The 20,510-nt window shown below is 46.1% G+C and overlaps 1 protein-coding gene across 34 annotated transcripts in view; it reads left to right on the top strand.

Moving 5' to 3' along the window:
• CLASP1 (cytoplasmic linker associated protein 1) overlaps positions 1 to 15,437 on the top strand; it is a 176,419-nt gene extending 160,982 nt beyond the window's left edge. For all 34 annotated transcript variants that reach the window (XM_032113660.1, XM_032113627.1, XM_032113642.1 and 31 more), the window contains 3 exons: positions 7,075 to 7,281; positions 9,424 to 9,540; positions 11,317 to 15,437. In XM_032113660.1, coding sequence (XP_031969551.1) covers positions 7,075 to 7,281; positions 9,424 to 9,540; positions 11,317 to 11,403 — 411 coding nt within the window. In that variant the 3' untranslated portion in view covers positions 11,404 to 15,437. The remainder of the gene's footprint in view (positions 1 to 7,074; positions 7,282 to 9,423; positions 9,541 to 11,316) is intronic.
• The last annotated feature ends 5,073 nt before the right edge of the window (positions 15,438 to 20,510 follow it).

Genomic DNA, 20,510 nt, shown 5'->3' with positions numbered 1-20,510 from the left:
AGATGTCACCCCCTCCCCCAACTTAGTGCTGATATCTAGTTAAAGTTTATTTGTTTTTAAACAAGAAAAGGTCTGTGATTTTATTCCAGATTACATAGTTGGAAGTATGAAACCGGTGTTAGCACAGTTAAGTATTTTGGGAAGCCTGGATAATTGGCTGTTTTTCCAAGTCCAAGCAAGTGTCTTGAGACAGTTGGATCTTTGCCATGGCTAAAAATCTTCTGCCTTCTTCTGCTGGAGGCAAGGTCTGGGCTCAGCAGAGCAGCACAACTGAGAGCACCACATTTCCCCCCAGGGAAACAGGAGAGGAAAAGTTGGTACATGGAGCTGGAGACTGAGTCACACCTTGTTGTGAGTGCAAATGCAGGGGATTGGCAAAGCACAGACCTCAGTGGCAGGTTGAAATTAACATAACCCTAGGCTACAGACTAGAAGACACTGGGTTGGATTCATGTTTAGTTTGCATTTTCTAACTTTGTTCTGTTTTTATACTGTTTGTAGTACAACAGTCTGTTCAATGCTGTTGGTGTAATGGGGTGATGTGAGGAGTCAAGCCTGCTTCAGTCATAACTGGAAACATTTAGGGGGGTTGACATGTAAATGCCTTTCACTTACTTTTGGAGCATTAGAACGTAATTGAAGTTGTGGATGATATTAAATCTTGTTGATTTTTATCAGTCTTTGTTTGGAGTTATTTGGAAGAGAACCATCTTTCTGTTGCCAATTAGTTAATATTAACTCATTTGTTCCAGTGTACTTACTCACCCATAACTAAGGAGAGATGCTGCTTGCTGACCCAACATCACTGATAAGATGTTGCTTCAGATTCATGCCAGCAAAATGAGGATAATTTCTTATTATTTAGTATTTTAAACCAGAAAATATCTTGGAAATCAGCTGCAGAGTGAGAAATCATAGGACAGCTGATTCCCTGCTTCTGTTTCTGGCACAAAGGCTATAGACTCAACTGATGTGTGTTTTCTGTGTGTAAGGAAAGGAGCCTGTGCCATATCTTAGATACCTAATTTCTGTATTTTATGATCTAGAAGGTCCATAAGCATAATTGGGATGCTTATTGTACATTATTGTGCACTCTTTTTCATAAGGCTCTAAAAGAGGGAGAAGAAGAACAAGAAATCAGTTATCCATTAGCTGTAGATAATTTTTATTATCTTGCTGAGGTGCTTTTAGATTGGCCTCTGACATTTACATATTTTAACTGTCCTCTGATGATGGCATGATCTGTGTGGGTTTCTACAAAACGAAAAGCACTAAAAGATCATAGTCTTGAAGATTGATTGTTACCTAGTCCATGCTGGAAGCTACCAAGTGTTCCAACTGGGCAGTCATTGATGTTCCATAATACACATTTATGTGCTTCTTCTATTTCCCAACACATTTCAAATATTTAGTGCCCAGGAGAAGCACTCTAATCTACTTAATCTCTGAATCCCTTATAAAAATCACACTGCTTTTTCATCTGCTGAGCACTCCCCATTGCTGAATCCACTTCCTGCTTTGAAACCAAGTCCATAATTGTTTGTTCCTGTCTGGATCAGACTGTAAAGCCTTCAGGGATGGCAGTTTGCCTGACTAGGTACTGGTAAACCTCCATCCCCTCCAAGTTAGATTATACAGGCTTTAAGTAACCACCTCTAGATGGCAAAAATTGGCTCAAAAGCACAGCCACATGCCTTGTAAGCCTGAAAGCAAAACCTTGTTCTTCTGCCTCATAACCTTCTCTGGTGCTCTGCGTGTTTCACAATGATGTACAAAGCCTCTGGGCTTTCAGTGGGGCTTTGCCTGCACTGCCTCATCCTCTACAACCTTCTAGAGAGACGCTGTTAACTAGCAATCGTGGCAAAGTACTCCAGCTTAAGCTCCTGTGGGAAGCTCTCACCCAGGAGTGCAGGTGCTGCTTTGCTGAGATCCCTGCATGTTACACTGATGGCCTGTGTAGCCTATGAACCTGGCATGTTCTGCCTTAGGTGAGTCAGGACATATTTTTCTTTCCTTATTTGCCAGTACTTTGTGTCTCTTTAAAGCAGAAATGAAACTATCAAAACTCGTAAGCTGGTTGCTGCAGCCATCAGGCAGCAAGCAACATCTTAATGCATGGAGTGTAATAGCTGAGCAAAAGAAATTGAGTGGAAGAGATGGAGTCTGAGTTCTGGCTGTCTTTAAGTGAACAGGATGCTGTGGCTGCAGTGCACTGTGAACCAGGTAAACCAGTGGGAATTGTCATCCAAAGTTTGTCCAGAAAATTTTGTAGAGCTTTTATGATTCCAATGTGCTTTTCTATTAAAAGACAAGGATGTGTGACCAGTCACTGTCTTGATCTTGACACTGTTCCTAATACTGCATGTCAGCATATCCCCTCCCACTGAAATAAGGAAGCAATTCCCATGCATATTCCTGGGACTACCTAACCTGTTACTTTGAAGTTTACTCCTTGGTAGCATTAAGGAAGACACTGCTAGAGGTGATCAGCTTTCTGGGTGCTACACCTCGCTGGCTTTGCACATGTGAATATGGCTCCTTCCCTGAAGCAAACTGGGTGGAAGTATAAAAACTTGCCTTTTGTGAGACTCACTAGAAAGTCTCATGCATCACAAATGTCTTTCAAGGAACCCACCAGCACACACAGCTTATGTTATGCCAGCAGAAGTCAGGCTGAATCTAGTCTCTAGTGTGTAGAGCATAAGGTAAGCCTTTGGAAAGGAGAAAAACCTGCTGCTTTAAGGACAAGAGTTATCTCTTAGATCTGCATTCCTGGGCTGCCTGCCCTGTGTTGAATGATGTCAAACTATCCAGTTCAAGCCATGGTTTGCTCTAAGCTTTTACTGGGAGGTAAAATCATGTTTGTGACATACCTTACACACAACTTAGTGTCTGTGCTTTTAAAGAACTGCAGGCTTTCTGTAGTCTTGCACATCTTGCTTCATAACCGCCCTTTTGAACCTGCTGCATCCAGCAGCCATCATTGTTTGATGGCTTTTCTAGTTTTCTTATGTATCTCTGAGATTCCTGAGAATAATTGTATTAGGCCAGACAAAAATCTTGCTTCACTTGATACCCTATCTGACTGACTAGCAAGAAGCAAGCATACAATGGTGCTTTCCTGTGAATATTCTCCCTCCTTCCAGCTGTCTTAAAGCCTTTCCATGTGAATGGTTCTGCCTGCTTCCCTCTGTGTGTTGGCTTTTTTTTTTCTCCTTTGGTTAACTTGTCTAACTTCTAATCCTCTTGTGACAGCAAGCTCCCCAGTCTGAGCACGTAGCAAACAGCACCCTTTCATTTTCTTGGGCTTAAAGGATAGATTACATAGACACTACTTATTGTGGTGTCACTGCTAGTACGAGCCATTCCTGTCACTTCCCAATGTGTATCTGCTGATCTTGCCTTCAAAGGTAGGAGGAAGACCTGTTCCTTGATCCTGTTCATTTCTCCCACTCCTTTTAAGGTTGTTTCACTCTGCTGGTCACGTTAAAGCCCTGATTAAAAAAGATACTTGATTTTTTGATATTGTAAGCTACATACAATTTGCAAGGTACTAGCGTTGTGCCTCATGGCAAAATGTCTTTGCTAAACTCTATTACAATTGCATGTTCTTGTTGCCAAATGACCTGGCAGGTTGTATCTTTTGATAATGCTCTTCCCTCCATTTGGGAATGCTGCTGATTTCTCTGGCAGTGCCAGGTGAGAGGGACTCTGAGCCAGTTGGGTAAATACTGAGAGCCCCTCATGGGATGCAGAGTCTGTCTGGGTGGCTGAATGGTTTTTTTTCGCCAAAGCTAGGAGGAAGGACAGGGCTGGTACTTGCATTGCAGAATGGTGGCATTTGGCTTCCTGGGCCAGCAGGGATGAGTTTGTCTCTTTGGCTCACTGTCAGCTGGTATTGCCCTACCCCTTCCTACACCCTGTCAGCTGCCGGTGCTTCCCCGGGGAGCCAGGAGCTGTTACCTGCAGAGGCTCTCATCGAAGCAAGCATGTAAGCACATGCTGGAATCCCATGGATGTCAGTGAGACTGGAGCATGTTATTAATCACACACTCAGGGGGTTTGCTGAAGTGTGGCTGAGATGCAGGCCTTGTCCGCCAGATGTGCTCGTGGGAGGCTTGGAAGTCTCCCCCGTGTTGCCACATTTACAAGCTCTTATCGTGCTGGACATGTGTAATATACATCCTTCTGTGTTCAGGGGGAAGGCACTGCAGGGAGAAGGGATGTGAAATAGCCAGCCACTGCCTAAATGTAGCCACATCTGTGCTAGAACTAGGCAGCAGTGCTGAAAGCAGGACTGTCAGGGGCATAAATAATTCCTGTTCCTACAAAACTTCCCTTGCTTACCTTTTGATGGGCAAAATATGTGTGACCTTTGTTGCTGTTGAACCCTTGCTTATTTTTGTGAAAAATTATGACTGTGTTTTAATGCTGCTTTTGCTTGGAATTGGTTTATGGGCTTTTTGTCTTGTGCACTTGCTTCATATCTTCAACTTTATAGGCATAGTAAACTGTGTGCAAACAGGATATGGAGCTGAAACCCAGACAGAATATTCATTGAATTTTTCACCTACTGCTTTTTTTTTTTTTTTATGGTAGTGTGTTTGAGATCAGAGTCTAGCCATAGGTTTATACTAAAATATTGTTGCTTTTTTATCAAGTAGGATAGCAAGAGGATCTAAGGTTTAATTTTTTTTTTCAATTTTCTTTTAGTGTGTTGTGATATGTGCAGGCTTTTCTTTCTGAGAGTGTCTGAAAACACTTCCCAACAGTGTTTGGCATTGCTGTAGAACAAAATCCCAAGTGGCCTGTGTCCAAATAGTAATATTTGGGGTTTTTTAGCTAGTGGCTTGCTAGTGAATAGTTAAATTGATGGTAAAGTGTCAGGGCCCTCTGTAAGTTCGTGCTTTCCATCCTTTGTGGAAAGCAGATGTCAGAAACTGCAGTGCCAGGAAGTGGATTCCTTTAGAGACCTTCTGGGAGCTCCCGACTTAATCCACTCCAGCAATTCCACTCTGTGCTATCAAAGCCTGGCATTAGGCTTCCCTTAAGTACTCGGGTGTTTCTTCCTTTCCCAGCAAAATCACACAGTGCTGGCTCCTAAGTTAGTACTAACTTACGTGGAAAAATACTAACTTTCATGCTTCTCATGTGTGAAATTGAAGAGAAATTAGCAAAAAAATAGCTAGAAGAGGAAAAACTTGCTGTAAATGGGAAAGCAAGCATTCTGTTTTGCATGGCTACTCATTCACAGATTTTTCAGGAAGAATTTTTTTTTAATATTGACCACATTGTGGATTGCCATTCATTTTGGAATATGTTTTAATGTTTTAATTAAATGCTGAGAAAGGCTTGAAATAAATGGAGCACTTGGACAGCTTTTCTTCTGTAAATAGGGCACTGGTACAGAAGCAGTCCAAAATCTCAGATTGCTTCATCATCCTGCCCATATCTTGCCTGCATGCAATATTTGTGCTGTGTGAAGTGTCTGAGATCACATTCACTGTTGGATCTGCTGTAGAGAATGCCAAAAGCCAAGTGGATGAGTTCTGCTATTTCCTGGGTATACAAGTGTCTCGTGCCATTCCTGTTTCAGGGAGGTAGCTGTCAGCATGAGCAGAAGATTAATGTTAGCAGCATGGCTGTGATGCTAAGACTGTGGGTGAAGCAGGCTTTGTAGGTGAAGATGATCCCTTCTGGTCACTATTAATTGCTGTTATCTTAAAAGTCAGTTCAACCCTGAGTTTGATACCATCACAGTATGTGGGAGAGGAGAACAAGGCAAATTCAGCAGCCATGGCTTCAGTCTTAAGTGACAGGAGACCTATGGTTTGATTTATTTGCTGTTTTGCAGATTGCCTGGGACAGATTTCCTAGTGCTGGTTTCAAAGTATTGACTTCAGACAACGCCAGGCAGTTCAGTTTAGGAGGAGGTAGAGAACTGGTGTTGGACACCTGAGCCTCCCACACAACCAGGAAAGAGGGGGTGCTTTAATGCTCCTGGACTCAGTTAGGGACTGCCTGGGACTAGCTGGAAGATCCAAATGTGAGGATCTGAGAACGGTTCTTTCTCCTTAAAGCTGAGGTGTTGGATTTAAGTCTGCCTATGGGGGCATCTCTGTCTACTCAGGATTTACCCTCCCTTTAAAGTAAGCCCTGAGAAGAGGGGAGTGAGAGAAGATGGGGAAAAGTATCCTCCATCTTTTGTGTTTTAGCAAGAACATGAGGAGCAAAAAGTGTGTTATTTGTGGCAAGGAAGAGTGCAGCCAAGAGGAAGCTTGATTTTGTTGCCTGGCAATTAGCACAGACACTTGAAAAAAGAAAACCTGCCTTCCCATCCTGTTCTTTTTTATCCAATTACTGCAGAATGTAAAATTAATAAATTCTCTTGGGAGGAGAGACCAGATTTGGGTCTTTCTTCCTTGAACTAGCTGTCCTACCTGCTGGGGAAGAGTGAAAGTTGTGAATCTGCCTTCCCTCAGGGTAGGAGTTGAATTTAGCATCATCCTTGCTTTGTGTGATTGCTTTAGAGTGTGGGCTTGCTGCAGAGGGTGGGCGCTACTGCTGTTTCCACTTGTTCTTCCTCCCATTTTGTATGATGATCCCAGTGCTGCCTTGATGGGTTAGACGTGTTGAGAGCACAGCTGCCTGGTCAGGGACAGCCTAAAGCTGCAACAGGGCCATTCGTGGTAATGGTTAAGGAGATACATTTTATAAGTCTAAGCTGGTGGGTTTGGGTTCTTTGACAGGGGCTGGAGAGATGTCATCCTCTCACTCCTCTGGGATGGGAGTGGCTGGCTGTCTTGGGTGACAGGTGATTTTTTCAAACTAGCCACAGCTCTGACACAGTTATGTTAGGCAGGATGGACTTCTTGCCACTGGCTGGAACAAAGATGTCACTGGAGGCAGAGGATGTGAATTCTCAGAGTCAATTGCCCCTCGACAGAGCCTCCTGCAGATCTGTTAATGAACATCCCCAAGCATTTCCTGGCAGTCATTCCTAGCACACACCAGTGGTGTTGGCTGTCAGGTTTGACCTCATTAACATAAGGGTTTGCTCTACTTTCATTTCAGGTCGTCAGAGCTGCTGAAGAAGCTGCTTCCACCCTGGCGAGTTCCATCCACCCCGAGCAGTGCATCAAGGTGCTTTGCCCCATCATTCAGACTGCAGATTATCCAATTAACTTAGCTGCCATCAAAATGCAAACGAAAGTCATCGAGAGGATTTCCAAGGAATCGTTGCATCAGCTCCTACCCGATATCATTCCTGGGTTGTTACAGGTACAGAATCCCATGTCACTGCTCCTGAGCACAAGGCACCATTCATTTGTGAGATCTGTGCCCTAAAGGGAGAATGATGGATCCTCTGGGGCCAGATTTTGATATATGAAACGATTTAATTTTTGGTAAAATAAAATTTTTATGTGTGAGTTTTTGACCCTTTTAGTGTTAAGGAAAGGAAGACTCAGGTTCTTATGTGTATGTTCCACAACTGGATGCCTTTTTCTGACTCCTAAATAAGCCAGTAGCAGCCATGTAATAAGCTTGAGGGTAGGAGTTAGCCACATTTTATACTGTCTCTATACATCTTGTAGTCTCCTTTAATTCTGCTGTTCTGTGCTTTGATGGTACTTTGCACTTGAATTTGAATCCCAGCAGGCAGGTTGCTCCTTTCTTTTTTTCTCTCTGAAATTAGAACCAAACTACTTGCTGACTTCATTCAGCCTCTTTCATAACCCTCTCGGGCTGGGTGAGGAGCTGTGTTTTTGCAAGTGCTAAGGCTTGGTTGTACACTGTGGATTTAGCTTTGAGCACTGGCTGTAGCAGTCTTGTCTTTTGGTCCCCTGCACAAGCAGCTGGCCATGCTGGGATGGAGCTGCAAACAAGAAGGAAATACATGAAGTAGCAGTGAGAGAGGAGAAAAAATGTATGTGTTTACTGGGGAGAGACTGTGACAGGAACAGATCAGTCAGAGTGAAAGGGGGAGATATGTTTGGGTGGGTAAGACTTCCATGGAGAACTGGGATAAAGAGGCCTCCTCACTTGTGAGCATAAAACATTGGAAGGACAAGAGCAAAGTCAGAAACTCCCCTTATGCATCCTAGCATTCATCCCAACTTTGTAGTGTCAGTTCTTGCAATTCTTAAATCTCAACTTCTGGGAGTTGGACAATTCTGTATTGATCTAAACTTTTGTTGTAAAATGGTTTTAGCCATTGCTGTTGGAGACAACAATCTGAACAGTGAAGCTTCAATGCACTGGAAAAGTCTGGGAGCAGCATGCCTTTAAAAAGGCAGTTTTATTTGTCTTCTTTAATTACTTCCATGTCTTTAAATGGTTCTTGTTTCAGAGCCTAGTTTGCCTGAGATATTTCCTTACCTTAGAAACTCAGTAACTGAAGAAATCTGCTCCTTACATTTGGGAAGTATTTTGGGATCCTGGCTGAAGGAGTGTGTGTGGAGACAATCACCTTTGTGCTTGTTTACCACACTGAGGGCCCTGGCAGAGTGGTGAGGAGGCGAGGAGTGTCAGCAGCAGTGTGAGCACAAGTGTGCAGCTCAACAGCCAGGCTCTCCATGAACAGATGGGCATCTCCATGGAAGAACAGGGCTTCGCAGGGGAGAGTTGTGGTGCTTGCCCTGGTCCTGATGAGGAGGCTCAGCCTTTTCTCCACCTTGATCCTCAACAGCTTGGTGTTTCTCAGAGCTCACCGAGGTCTCGTGCCCTCCTAGCTCAGTGCTTTGTGGAATTGCAGACTGTCATTTTGGGCTGTATTCAGCCCTGCAGCTGGAACAGCCCCAGCTGTGCTGCATCCCTCCTCAGAGGTCATTCTGCATCCAGAGGAGCAGCATCCCACAGGCTGAAGTGATGTCTGCCTTTCTCATGGGGTGGGATGGCTGCTGAGTGATAAATCTCTGCCTGAGTTTGGGACTGGTGTCACCAGCTGCTAAGTGACCTGGTGGCTAGTTTGAGCTCTGCCCAAGCTGCCAGAGATCAGCATACATACAGGGGTCTTTCAGTATGTTCTTTCCTGTGGTATTTCCTACTTGGTAGGCAAGCTGCCCTCCGAGGAGTCCTGACCGTTCAGGATAGTTCATGGTCATCTGAACTGGACACAGAAGTGTGTGTACCTGATAGAATCCCGAGCTCGTGTTAGGGAACTGTGTTGTTATCTAATGCTATAAATAACTAGATATTAATAACTTGTAACATGGCAGTAATAACAGAAGGAACAGATAGGGTGATTGTATTCTCTTGCTCTTTGAGTAGTCAGGTTGCAAACTGTTATGTTAAGCACAGGGTTTTTTATTGATCTCTTAGGTCAGCCTCATTTGCAAAATGTACTTCAGCTCTGTAGTGTATTGCTGAGGAAGGGTGTTGGGGAGTGCTGTTTGTCTTCTGACCTTTTCCTCTCATTTCCAGGGCTATGATAACACGGAGAGCAGTGTCCGAAAAGCCAGTGTATTTTGCCTAGTGGCTATTTATTCAGTAATTGGAGAAGAACTGAAACCTCATCTCGCACAACTCACAGGAAGCAAGGTACAAGAATAATGTGTCTCAGGTGTTTTGGTGTAGTGCAAGCCATTCTGCTGGCTTTTACTAGCAGCAAGAGCAGTGTCTTCACTGTAGCTCTGGGTCAAGTTCCCTGAACTCTATTAAATCCTGTCTCACCCTGACAAATACCACTGGAGCAGCACAGCACTTGCTCAGCAGTGTGAGCATTTGAAATATCACTAAGAAAATTTTGATGGTGTTCAGAGATTGGTTTCGTGATGCATTTGATCCTGTGTAACTGCAAGCTGCTTCTGAGCAGGTCCTTCCCGCTCCAGCCATGTTTGCTTTGCTCCTTTGGCATTAGATCCAGAGGTGATTGTGCAGTGAGCTGGATCAGCTGGCTGCTCTGGCTGAAAACCAGATCTGCAATACAAATTAAATAGCTTTCAGTCTGCTCTGTGGCTGCACAGGCACTCTCGTGCAGAGAGTGATGGGAATGCATGGCGATGGTGGGAGAGCAGGTCCTCTCATCAGCAAGTTCTGATTAGGGCTGGTAGAAATGCAGGTAGAGCTTCACCCTTAATAGCAGGGCACACGTGTCCCTTCTGGGACAACAGCAAGCTCAAGTGCCCCTTCAATGGACTTTGTACCCTGGAGTCACACTAGCTGCAAAACTCAAATTCTGACCTGATGCTGCAAGTGAATCCAAGCCCTTAGTTCAGCTCTGTCCTTCAGACGAGAATTTTGTGTTGGTTTTTGATTGCTTTTCAGAGCTGCTCAATAAGCCACCACAAATTTTTTTTCTGCTGTTTTAAGTCTTCATACCCAAGATTTCTGTGCAATTTTAAGATGAATTCTGCGTTTTTTTGTTTCTGAAACAGATCTGTGCATGTGAATAGCTACTTAGTTCAGAGGGCTTCATGCTGTCATTTTGAAGCAATAATTTCTGTCATGGTTAAGGAAGTGTGGTATAGGCCAAAACAACTTAAGACTGAAGGCACTTGGACTTTATTTCTGTGTTGTCCTGTCAATAAACAAATTACAATTGTGCCTCCAAATTGCTCTGCAAAGAGGACAGCTAAGTGTGCTGAGGTTTACCTCTTTATATTTGGGATGTTAGGAAATCCCCATATAAAATGTTGTAGAGGCTTTATTATCCCAGTATCCTTGGTGCCACAAACATACTCCACCACATCACTAACTATTAACATGTAAGTCATTCTTCTGGGTTTACGCAGAGTGCGTGCATTTTTAAAGTTAAATGTAAACATGAGTCATGACAGGATCTGGAGTTAAGGTGGCAAGGAGGAAAAAGAGAACAAACCCATGCAAGGGAAGTATATAGTCATAACAGCTGCAGTTGCACTAGATGTACCACGTTAGTGAAGATATAATGTCATTGAAAAAGAACATTCTATAAAGCAGGGAAAGTTCAGGGTGTTTCCTATGACAGGGACCCATGGCTCTTGGATCACCAGTGTGCCTGCAGCCCTACTGACCTCTGTGGGAATCCTGCTTGACCTGATCCGGCTGCAGGATTGAGGTCTGGGAACTGATGGCTGCTGAAGTGAAATGCAAGAGGCTTTTCTAAATCCCTTTAAGTCTGCCTGTGACTTCAGTGGGACTGGGCACAGCCTCTTGTCTCTGTTCTGAAATATGGTCAGTTTTGCTTCTGCTTTTCCTCCAGAGTGCCCAGTGTCCGCTCACCCCAAAATTAGCTCACCACAGAATGCGAGTTTTTACATTGGCAGTCAACTTTTGCCCACCTGTTTTTTTCTGGCATCTTCTCCTGATCTTTCTTTCTTTCTTTCTTTCTTTCAGATGAAGCTACTAAACTTGTATATAAAGAGGGCCCAGACCACCAACAGCAACAGCAGCTCCTCTTCAGATGTTTCAACGCACAGTTAATGGAGATCTGTGGACATGTGTAGACTTAGAAGCAATCAACGGTGCCTCTCAGAGACCTTTCTGCTACTCTTCACTGGCACGCTCCATCAGCTTAAGGAGGCCATGCAGATATTTATTGCAATCAGTATTTTAGTCCCTTAAAAGCTTTTACGTAGAATCTTACTGGTATTGAATGTAAAGGAAGCAAGGTCTGTGTCGCAGTCTTCATTAAAAGTGAACATCAGAAAGCCGTACTTAAACATATTTGTATAGCCTGCTGAAATCTCAGAAATATGTTTAGGTTAGCATTCTAACCCTGAGTCCAAGAACCTGGACACATGTAAAAGTCAAACAAATCTTGTTGGTTTAGTTCATACCCAGTTTTGGTTTCTGTGTGCTAGTTATCTGCTCTCTCCCCCCACTCATTCTGACTGGGTCCTCCTCTTCTTTCAAGTCTTGTGTTCCTGTTTCGTAGTCCCTGTTGCAGCTTGCCTAACTTGCAGGGCTCTCCATGAGGAGATCTTTGCAGAAGTGGCTGTGATTCCAGCCTCAGATGCTTTAATACTGAGAGATACCAAGTGAGTAATGAAAGCATAGGTTCTTTTTAAACATCTGAGTTTTGTACATAGTTCTGACAGACCCCAGATGGGCTGATCTCTCTGTAACTGCTCTTCAGACAGCTGTGCTATGCATAACAGCTGGGCTCTTGCTCTTTTCATTGACTTTGTAAATACTTCTCCCCTCTCAACCCATTTGGCTCTTTCATATGTTCAAAAGACTCTCCTGGTCACCTGTTACTCCCCAAAGGGAACCTGAGACCCAATTCTGGGACCGATGTCTGCAAATAGGATGGTGGAGTTGGGTGGGTGGGGTTGGGTTAGGCTCTCAGTGTGTCAGTGGCTGGGCAGTGGGAGCTGGCAGAGCTGTACCTCAGTGCCAGCTGTTTTCCTTGAAATCTGTAGCATCAAAGGGCTGATCTTCTGCTCTGACTGATCCACTGATCCTGGATGGCTTTGTCCCCACAACTCCTTTGCACTTCGGGCAAAATGTTCATCCCAGAGGACAGAAAGGGTGTCTGAATCTGAACAGAAATACCACATGGAAGCACCTCTGAGCCAGCTGGGATGGTGCTGGTTGCCTGCCACAGCCCCTCCTGTTCCTGAAGACCCTGCAGTGCTGTTAACTGCCTTTAGAAACCTTCTTTGTGGCCATCTCCACACACAGGCCTGCTGAGTGCTCTGCATTTCAGAAGAGTGGGGGTCCCTCACTGGGCGCTGCTGGCAGCAGGGTGCTTCGGGAGGGGGTGCAGCAGGGAAAACCCTTTTGCAGCCTAATAACGCAGACCAGGTCAGAGGCAAACCAGCAGCAATCAAATACCCCACAGCACCGCCCTTCCCTGAACAGAGACCCTCTGTTTGCAAAGGGGGAGCTCCCCCTGGCTCTGCCTGTAACCAGGGAAGGCAGGACCTCACTAATTAACATGCTGTGTTTGGCCCTGGGCGGGATCCTGGCTGATGGGCATGCCCACCCCAAACCTTGCCATGGATCACAGCTGGGGTTTTGCTCCCAGTGCCAGTGATGCAAGAGGACCGCGGGCCTGCAGCTTATGGCTGCAGCTGTGCTGATGGATGTGTGTTCCCTGGCTGCTCTCAATGCCTTGGAGTCTCTCCAGCTTCCTCCATCTCCCCTTTGGGGAGTTGAAGGGACACCTTGGGAACATACTGAGAACATGAGACTCTGTTACAGCGGCAGGGGAGGGTAAAGCCCCTTCCATCAGTTACCCCTGTGTGTTTCAGCCCCACCCCTGAGGAGCTAAGCTGGGAGCTGATGCTAGGTGCCAGCTTTTCTCCCAGTCTTCATCTCAGGAGAGATTGGGGCTGGTGGGGGACTGTGTGGCACTGGGCTGCAAAGCTTGTTGGTCCCTTTCCCTGCTCACATGAGAGCAGAGGAGGTGATTTGCTCCTGGTATGTGTGCAGGCTTTTGCTGGCTGCAGGGCTAGTTCCCTCATCTTTCCCAGCTAGTAATGCTAGGGCAGGAGAAACTCTGTGCTTTCCTGGGTGTTGTGGGATTCCCCCAGGGTCTTTCCACGGGCTCAGAAAAGCCATCCTCACTACAGGGGATATTGGCTGCTCCATGGTTCGTGTCTGCCTTTCTGTGGACCATTTCTTTTCCACATCTTTTGGTATGCTTATTAGAATGATCTTTTTAAATTTTTTTGAATGATTCAAATTTGATTTTAGCACAAATTTATTTTTCCTTTTGAGGAAATACTCAGCTAACTTGTTGGCAGCAGTTAAGCTGTCTTGTTTGAACTTTTAGTAGCGGGCTAGGGTTTTTTTGGGGTGTTGGGGTTTTTTTTTGTTTGGTTTTTTTTTTGTTTTTTTTTAATTGTACTCTTTAACTGCTTAGTATTTATGCCTGTCTTTCTCCCCATCTCAGTTCAGCATCTTCTGTTCCAGTTCTAGGGTTCAGAAGGTCAGCATAGCTGACCAGGTGGTATTAGTCCCTCCCAGCTGTGATGGAGCTTGGTCCATCATCATTTGCTGTTGGTTGGTTTTGATTTTGTTTTTTTCCATTGAATGGCACACTGTAGCAAATCTCCAGGAATTGAATTCCTTCTCAAATGATTTTATATGTTTTATAAAATCCTGTTGGTATGCACTGAGAGTGAACACACTGTAATGTCCCTGACACCTCAGTCGGGGTCAAAGCTCGTCCTTGAAAAGGCGCCTGCGGCCAGCCTGCGCTTCCCGAGGCCACTGGCACACCCGGGGCTGCAAAGGGTAGAATCAGGCCTTACTTTCTGAATCAGATTCAGTTCTGTTTGTCAACAGATGCTCATTAATGTGCTACTTAATTCCACTGCATGAGTCGAGGACTGTCCATCCTTTGAGTACTCTAGGATATGTTCTACCTGTACACAGTAGGAGCATTCTGCTTAGGTATTTATAAATCATCGCAGATAATGTACATAGTAGGGTTGTTTAGTATGTTGAACATGACCCAGTTTTTATTTTGTGTTTCCTTTGAAGTACTCAAAGGGCTAGCTCTGAATGTCACCTCTCTGATCTCCAGTTTTGGCTTCAACAAGCTGTACAATCATCTTGTTTTCCCTTCAGCGAGCATAAAGGTCTCTCTGGCTACAAATCAGTGTCCACACACGCTTGCAGAGGAAGGTCTGCGTGCTGCAGTGCCTCACTGCACCGGTGAAGCTTGTGTTCACCTTCTCCTGGCAGTAGCCACCTACTGCAGCTGCCTTTTCTTTTCTTGCTGCCCATTATGCAGGGCTTCAATTTTTCGTACTTTAAAAAAAAAAAAAAAGGGAAAAAGAAAAAAAGAAAAAGAAAAAAAAGTGTATTTTCTTTGCCCACCATGCTTTAAAAATCTGAATGAGAGAAAACTCTCAGCAGACAGCAGCTCTTGGCTGCAAGGTTGCCGAAATCTCAGATGTGGATGTTTTTTCTGCCATTGGCTGCACCAGTGCTCCATGGGCATGGGCAAATCCCAGCCCCATCTGCCCCACAGGTCTACGTACTGTAGTTCTCATGTAGTTCAGAAATACCGAGGCATGTGGCTTTCTTAAGGTACACTATGTGTGCTTGCCTGGATTACAATACAATACGAGACTGTCTTTTTAATTGCTTATTACTAGCTTACCAATAACCTGTATAAGTAATGTAACTTGCATCTTTGTCATCAGAACCTTTTCTCCCCACCCCTTTATTTATCAAGCATAATATTACATATTAAGGGACAGGAAAATAGACCTTTGTAGTATACAGCAGGACGTTGCTAACAATGTTTTAGATGGGAAGTGAAAAACGCTCTGAAAAATGCCAGCCATGAGAAATGACTTTGTTGGCACCGTGTTCATGCGCATGTATTTTTTTCTATTTTTTCCGCTTTTGTCATGTTACATCCATATCTGTATTTATATCTTATTTGTTTCATTTTTGAGTGTATCATGGCAATTGTACAGATGTTTTTTGTTAACATTTGCGTGATAGAATTTGCTAAAAAAAATTAAAATAAAACCTTTTGAGTTTGCCCTAGAGTAAGTGGAAGTTGGGTTTCTTCCTGGGGGAGAAACATCCAAGTAACTAATTGTCCAACACAGCTCCTTACTCCAACCTGTGCTTGTAAATGATTTGGTCTTACTTGACTCAGTTGTGTTGATGGTCGTGCAAAGTCATGTAACTCAAGGAGGAAGGGCTGCAAGGATATCTGTGGTGTTAAGAGAAGGGTGATGAAGTGTTTGGGGAATTGAAGGAGTGCGGGGAACTGCACAGGTCTCTGTGCCTGGTACCAAATGACAACTTGAATTTGAATTGTCTGGGCAGCCTGAGCACTCAAGCATTTGTGTGTTTTCCTGTGGGAATAATAGCTCATCACAATTTAAAAACCTGTAGTGAAGCTGTGCTCTACACTCAGGAAGTGAGTCCCCTAAGGTACAATTTTTACCTCAAATACCTTGTGGTGGGAGCAAGGAAGCCAGGAGTGCACGAGAGGTTCAGGTTTTGTAGGGGAAGCTTTTGGTGTGAATATTCCTAGGCAGAAGAATATATGGAGAGTGTCACAGAGCATTAACAGCAGCCCTGGCACTCCTGGCTGTCACCAAGCCCTGCCCATGCCAGCCCAGGGACCCTTCTGCATCGAGATTCGGGGGCTGGGCTGGGAGCAAGGGGCAGTGATGGCTCTCCCTGCTGCAGATGGACCGTCTTGCCCCTGTGATGACAGGGTCTTTTTTGACTCTGCTATGTGTCAGAACAGTAGGAGGGAAGGTCCACCCTTGCCCAGTGACCCTGGCTTCTTCCCAGAGCACTTTCCATATATCTTCTCAAGCAGTGCCAGGTATCTGGGGTTATAAGAAAGGGAAGAGAGAAGGAATAGAGTAGTACCTCATCTGGGCCTTGTAGAACTCCAGGTGCTGGCCTAAATTACCCTTAGAGTCCTGAGGGGGTTGGAAAAGCTCTGAAGGCTGAGGCATTGCAAATGTCATATTAGAAAGCCCAAGCTGCAAAGCTGGATTTTACTGACGTGCTTGAAATGGTCAGTCCTTGCAAAACACATTGTGGGAGCTGAGGAGAGGGACATCCCACAGATGCAGAAATTGGTCATTCTGGCAGTTTGTGCAAGACTCATGCAGAGGAGTGTGCATGGTTGGAGGTCTCCCTGCCCTCTGGAGCACCAGGCAGCTTGGGTTGGATTGGAGGAGGCTGGGCACACGCCTACTCCATCTCCAGAGTGGCTCTCCATAACCTGTGACTGGGTTTTTCCAAGTCCTCATGCTGTTGCTCAGGTTATAAGGGAGAAGGCCATGATGGAGCTGTGTCTGGCTCCTCACCAAGCACAGCCAGATGCAGAGCTCCTCTTGGAGAAGTTGTCTTCTCCCAGCACTGGCTCGTGCCTCCAGGCACTCCCTGCCCAGATCTGACCATGGCTGTTCTCTGTGGAAGACACACAAATAAAGGCCTTGGTGCCAAGACTTGCACATTTGGGGGTGCCAGCATGGGCCACCCCACTTTGCTACAGGAGGAGCATGGCAGACGGTGAAAGTTTTATGGGATGCAATTGAAATACAGGAGCAGAAGGAAATAGTCTCCTGGCTCCTTCTGCAACAAGGGACTTGTGGGTGATGTGATGGTTGTCTTGGCCACAGCAATCACAAAATGATGGAGCTTCAGAGGAGTAAGGAGGGGAGTCAGCAGAACAACTGCCTTGGGCTTCCAGAAGGCAGATTTGGCTTCTTCAGGAGACCAACTGACAGAGTCCCTTGGGAGGCAGTTCTGAAGGGCAAAGGAGTCCAGGAAGGCTGGACATTCTTCAAGAAGGAAAATCTTACAGGCACAGGAGCAGGCTGTCCCCATGTGCCAAGAAAAGAGCCAGTGGGGATATTGCCTGGCCTGGCTTGGTGGAACTTTGGGCTGGAGCTCAGGAAAAAGAGGAGAGTTTGTGACCTTTGAAAGAAGGAGCAGCAACTCAGGAGGACTACAGGACTACAGGGATGTCATGAGGTTACGCAGGGAGAAAATTAGAGGGGCTGAATCCCAGCTAGAACTTAATCTGGCTACTGCTGTAAAGGAAAAAAAGCAATTAACAGCCAGAGGGAGAATCCCCATCCTTTATTGAATGCATGGGAAATAAAGTGACAAAGGCTGAGATACTTAATGCATGAAGCAGATCCTCCTGAGTGCCATCATGAGGCATGTGCAGGACAATCAGGGGACCAGTCCCAGCCATCACTGGTTTGTGAAAGGCAGGTCCTTCTTGACTGACCTGATCTTCTGTGACAAGGTGACCCGCTGAGTGCATGAGGGGAGCGCTGTGGATGTTTTCTACGTGGACTTCAGTAAAGCCTTTGATACCATTTCCCACAGCATCTCCTGAGGATACTGGCTGCTCATGGCTTGGACATGTTCACTCTTTGCTGGGTTAAAAACTGGCTGGATGGCCAGGCCCAGAGAGGTGGTGAATGGAATCAAATCCAATTGGCAGCTGGTCACCAGTGGTGTTCTTCAGGACTCAGTGCTGGGGTCAGTTCTGTTAATGTCTTTATCAATGATCTGGATGAGGGGATCAAGTGCACCTTCAGTTCACAGATGATGCCATGTTGGGCAGGAGTGTTGCTACTGGATGGCAGGAAGGCTCTGCACGTGGATCTGGACAGACTTGATCCATGGGCTGAGTACAGTTGTATGAGGTTCAATAAGGTGAAGTGTCAGATCCAGCCCTTGGGTCACAACAATCCCAGGCAGTGCCACAGGCTTGGGCAGAGTGGCTGGAAAGGTGCCCATTGGAAAAGGACCTGGGTGCTGGCTGACAGCTGCTGAACATGAGCCAGCTGTGCCCAGGTGTCCAGGAAGGCCAGTGGCACCTGGCCTGTACCAGCAATAGTGTGGCCAGCAGGACTGGGGCAGGGATTGCCCCTCTGTACTCAGCACTGGTGAGGCTGCACCTCAAATGCTGTGTTTTGGGCCCCTCCCTACAGGAGGGACATTGAGGTGCTGGAGCGTGTCCAGAGAAGGGAAACAGAGCTGTGGAAGGGTGTGGAACATAAATACTACAGGGAGTGGCTGAGGGAGCTGGGGGTGTTCACTCTGGAGAAAAAGTCTCAGGGGACACCTTATCACTGTCTACAACCATCTGAAAGAAGTTGTAGTGAGGTGTTCTCTCCTCCCAAGTAACAAATGATAGGAAAATGGCCTCAGGTTTCACTAGGGGAGGTTTAGATTAGATATGAGGAAAAAAAATCATGGAAAGATTTGTCAGGCTTTGGAACAGACTGTCCAGGAAAGTGGCTGAGTCACCATCTGTAGAGGTATTTAAAAGATGTAGATGTGTCACTTACGGACACGATTTTGTGGTGAACTTGGCAGTGCTGGGTTAGCAGCTGGACTTGGTGACCTTAGGGGTCTTTTCCAACCTAAACCATTCTATGGATTTTCATGTGTTCTTTAGGATGAGACAGCAGCACAGGAGAGTGTTTATTGATCCACTTGAAAGTATCTGTCCCTTTTATCCCCTTTGTGGTTAAGTCTCCGTCCTCAGCCACATGACTGCTTCACAGATGGAGAATGAGGAATGGCTGTAATCCATGCTTTAGAGGGTTTTGCTGAGCACACCCCTGTGGACAGGACTGGAGTTGCTACAGCCATTAAAGGTAGCTAGCAGATTCCTGGCAAGTCTGAAGACTTGCTGGAAGCACTTGCAGCCCATTCTCAGTTCATTTCTCTGTCCTGAAGAGTCTGAGCTGCTGCTGCTTCTTCCCTCTGCAATCCCCCTCAAATGATTTTGTGATCCCTTCCCTCCCACTAAGGGGTGTGCCAAGGAGTGGGTCAGGACATGTCAGCAGAGTTGTACTCCTGCACCAGGTAGGTGTCTTACCTCAATTTTCTCCACTTAAAGAATTTAAATACCCTGAGAAAGTCCAGGTCAGTTGATCAGTGGTAACTTAGGTTAAATAATTCCACCGCCTCTGATGGTGCAACCCAACTTCTTGCTTGTGCAACCCTCATTTACCCTCTCCGAGCAAATATTGCACAGCCCTCTCTTCCCTTCACCAACCCAACACATTTTTCCTGCTTTGCCTTTTCATGCACTTCCATGAAGTATGGAAAGGGCCCACCCCAGCGAGTGCACTCCAGCCCTGGCAGGAGCCTGCTGGGAGAAGGCTCAGGGAAATGGATGTAACACTGACTTCAGGGAGAAGGCAGACCATAAACCACCATCCCCTGCTCTGGGGGGAAAAAAGAGTCCTGCAAAGCTTTAGGGAGGCTGCTGGGGCAGCAGGGGCATTGAAATCGACCCAAGCATGAGACTGGAATGGAGAGGGTCTCTCAGAGATTGGATGGCTGTGTGCTTGTATAAGTCCAGAGAAAGGCCACCTCTCATTGTGAGCCCCAGTCATGGATCCATTTGTGGACAACACGGGATTACAGCTGGTATGTGCATGTAAAACGGGCTGCAGAAGGTTGGTTCAGAGCGGGGTCAGCATTTGAGTGCCCAGCTGTGCATGGCTTTCCTCTGCCGGGAGGATGGGAGGACAGTGACACCCACTGCAGCCATTGTGTCCCCTGGACCACTGCAGCACAGGAGATGCTCACGTTTCAGGTTCTCCCTGGGGATCTGACTGCAGCCAAAGGCTTGGGAAGTATTGGCCTGTTAGTCCCAGGGCCCTTACACAACATTACTCCATTCTCCATGCTGCTTTGTCATAACTTGGCATGTACTGAAACAGGCCCAGCAGAGCCACCACTTCCCAAACCCCAGCTATTTACGTCCAGACTCGAGTGCCAGCCCATTAACCAGGAGCCAGGGACTCCTCTCGCTGCACAGCTCAGGGACAGTGGGAGTGGGCGCTTGTCCCTTGGGGCAGGCGGGATGCACGGGATGACGCTCATGGGGTTCAACCCACTGAGGGACCCGGGGCCACAGGGCTCAGCAGAGACAGTGCTGGGGCACAAGGAAAGGCAGGAGCTTGTTTGGGAGTGGAGGAGACTGGGAGCAGCCGTGCAGGCAGTGGAGGGACGGCGAAGGCAGTGTAAACCAGACCGAGCTAGCGGGGCTGGGGGATTACAGGGTGCCAGGGAAGCTGCTCACAAACACATCGGGGACAAAGCAGCCCTCC

This window comes from Corvus moneduloides, chromosome 7, assembly GCF_009650955.1.
Source record: "Corvus moneduloides isolate bCorMon1 chromosome 7, bCorMon1.pri, whole genome shotgun sequence".
NCBI lineage: Eukaryota > Metazoa > Chordata > Aves > Passeriformes > Corvidae > Corvus > Corvus moneduloides.
Note: the sequence above shows the minus strand (reverse complement) of the source record. Positions and strands in the feature narration are given on the sequence as shown.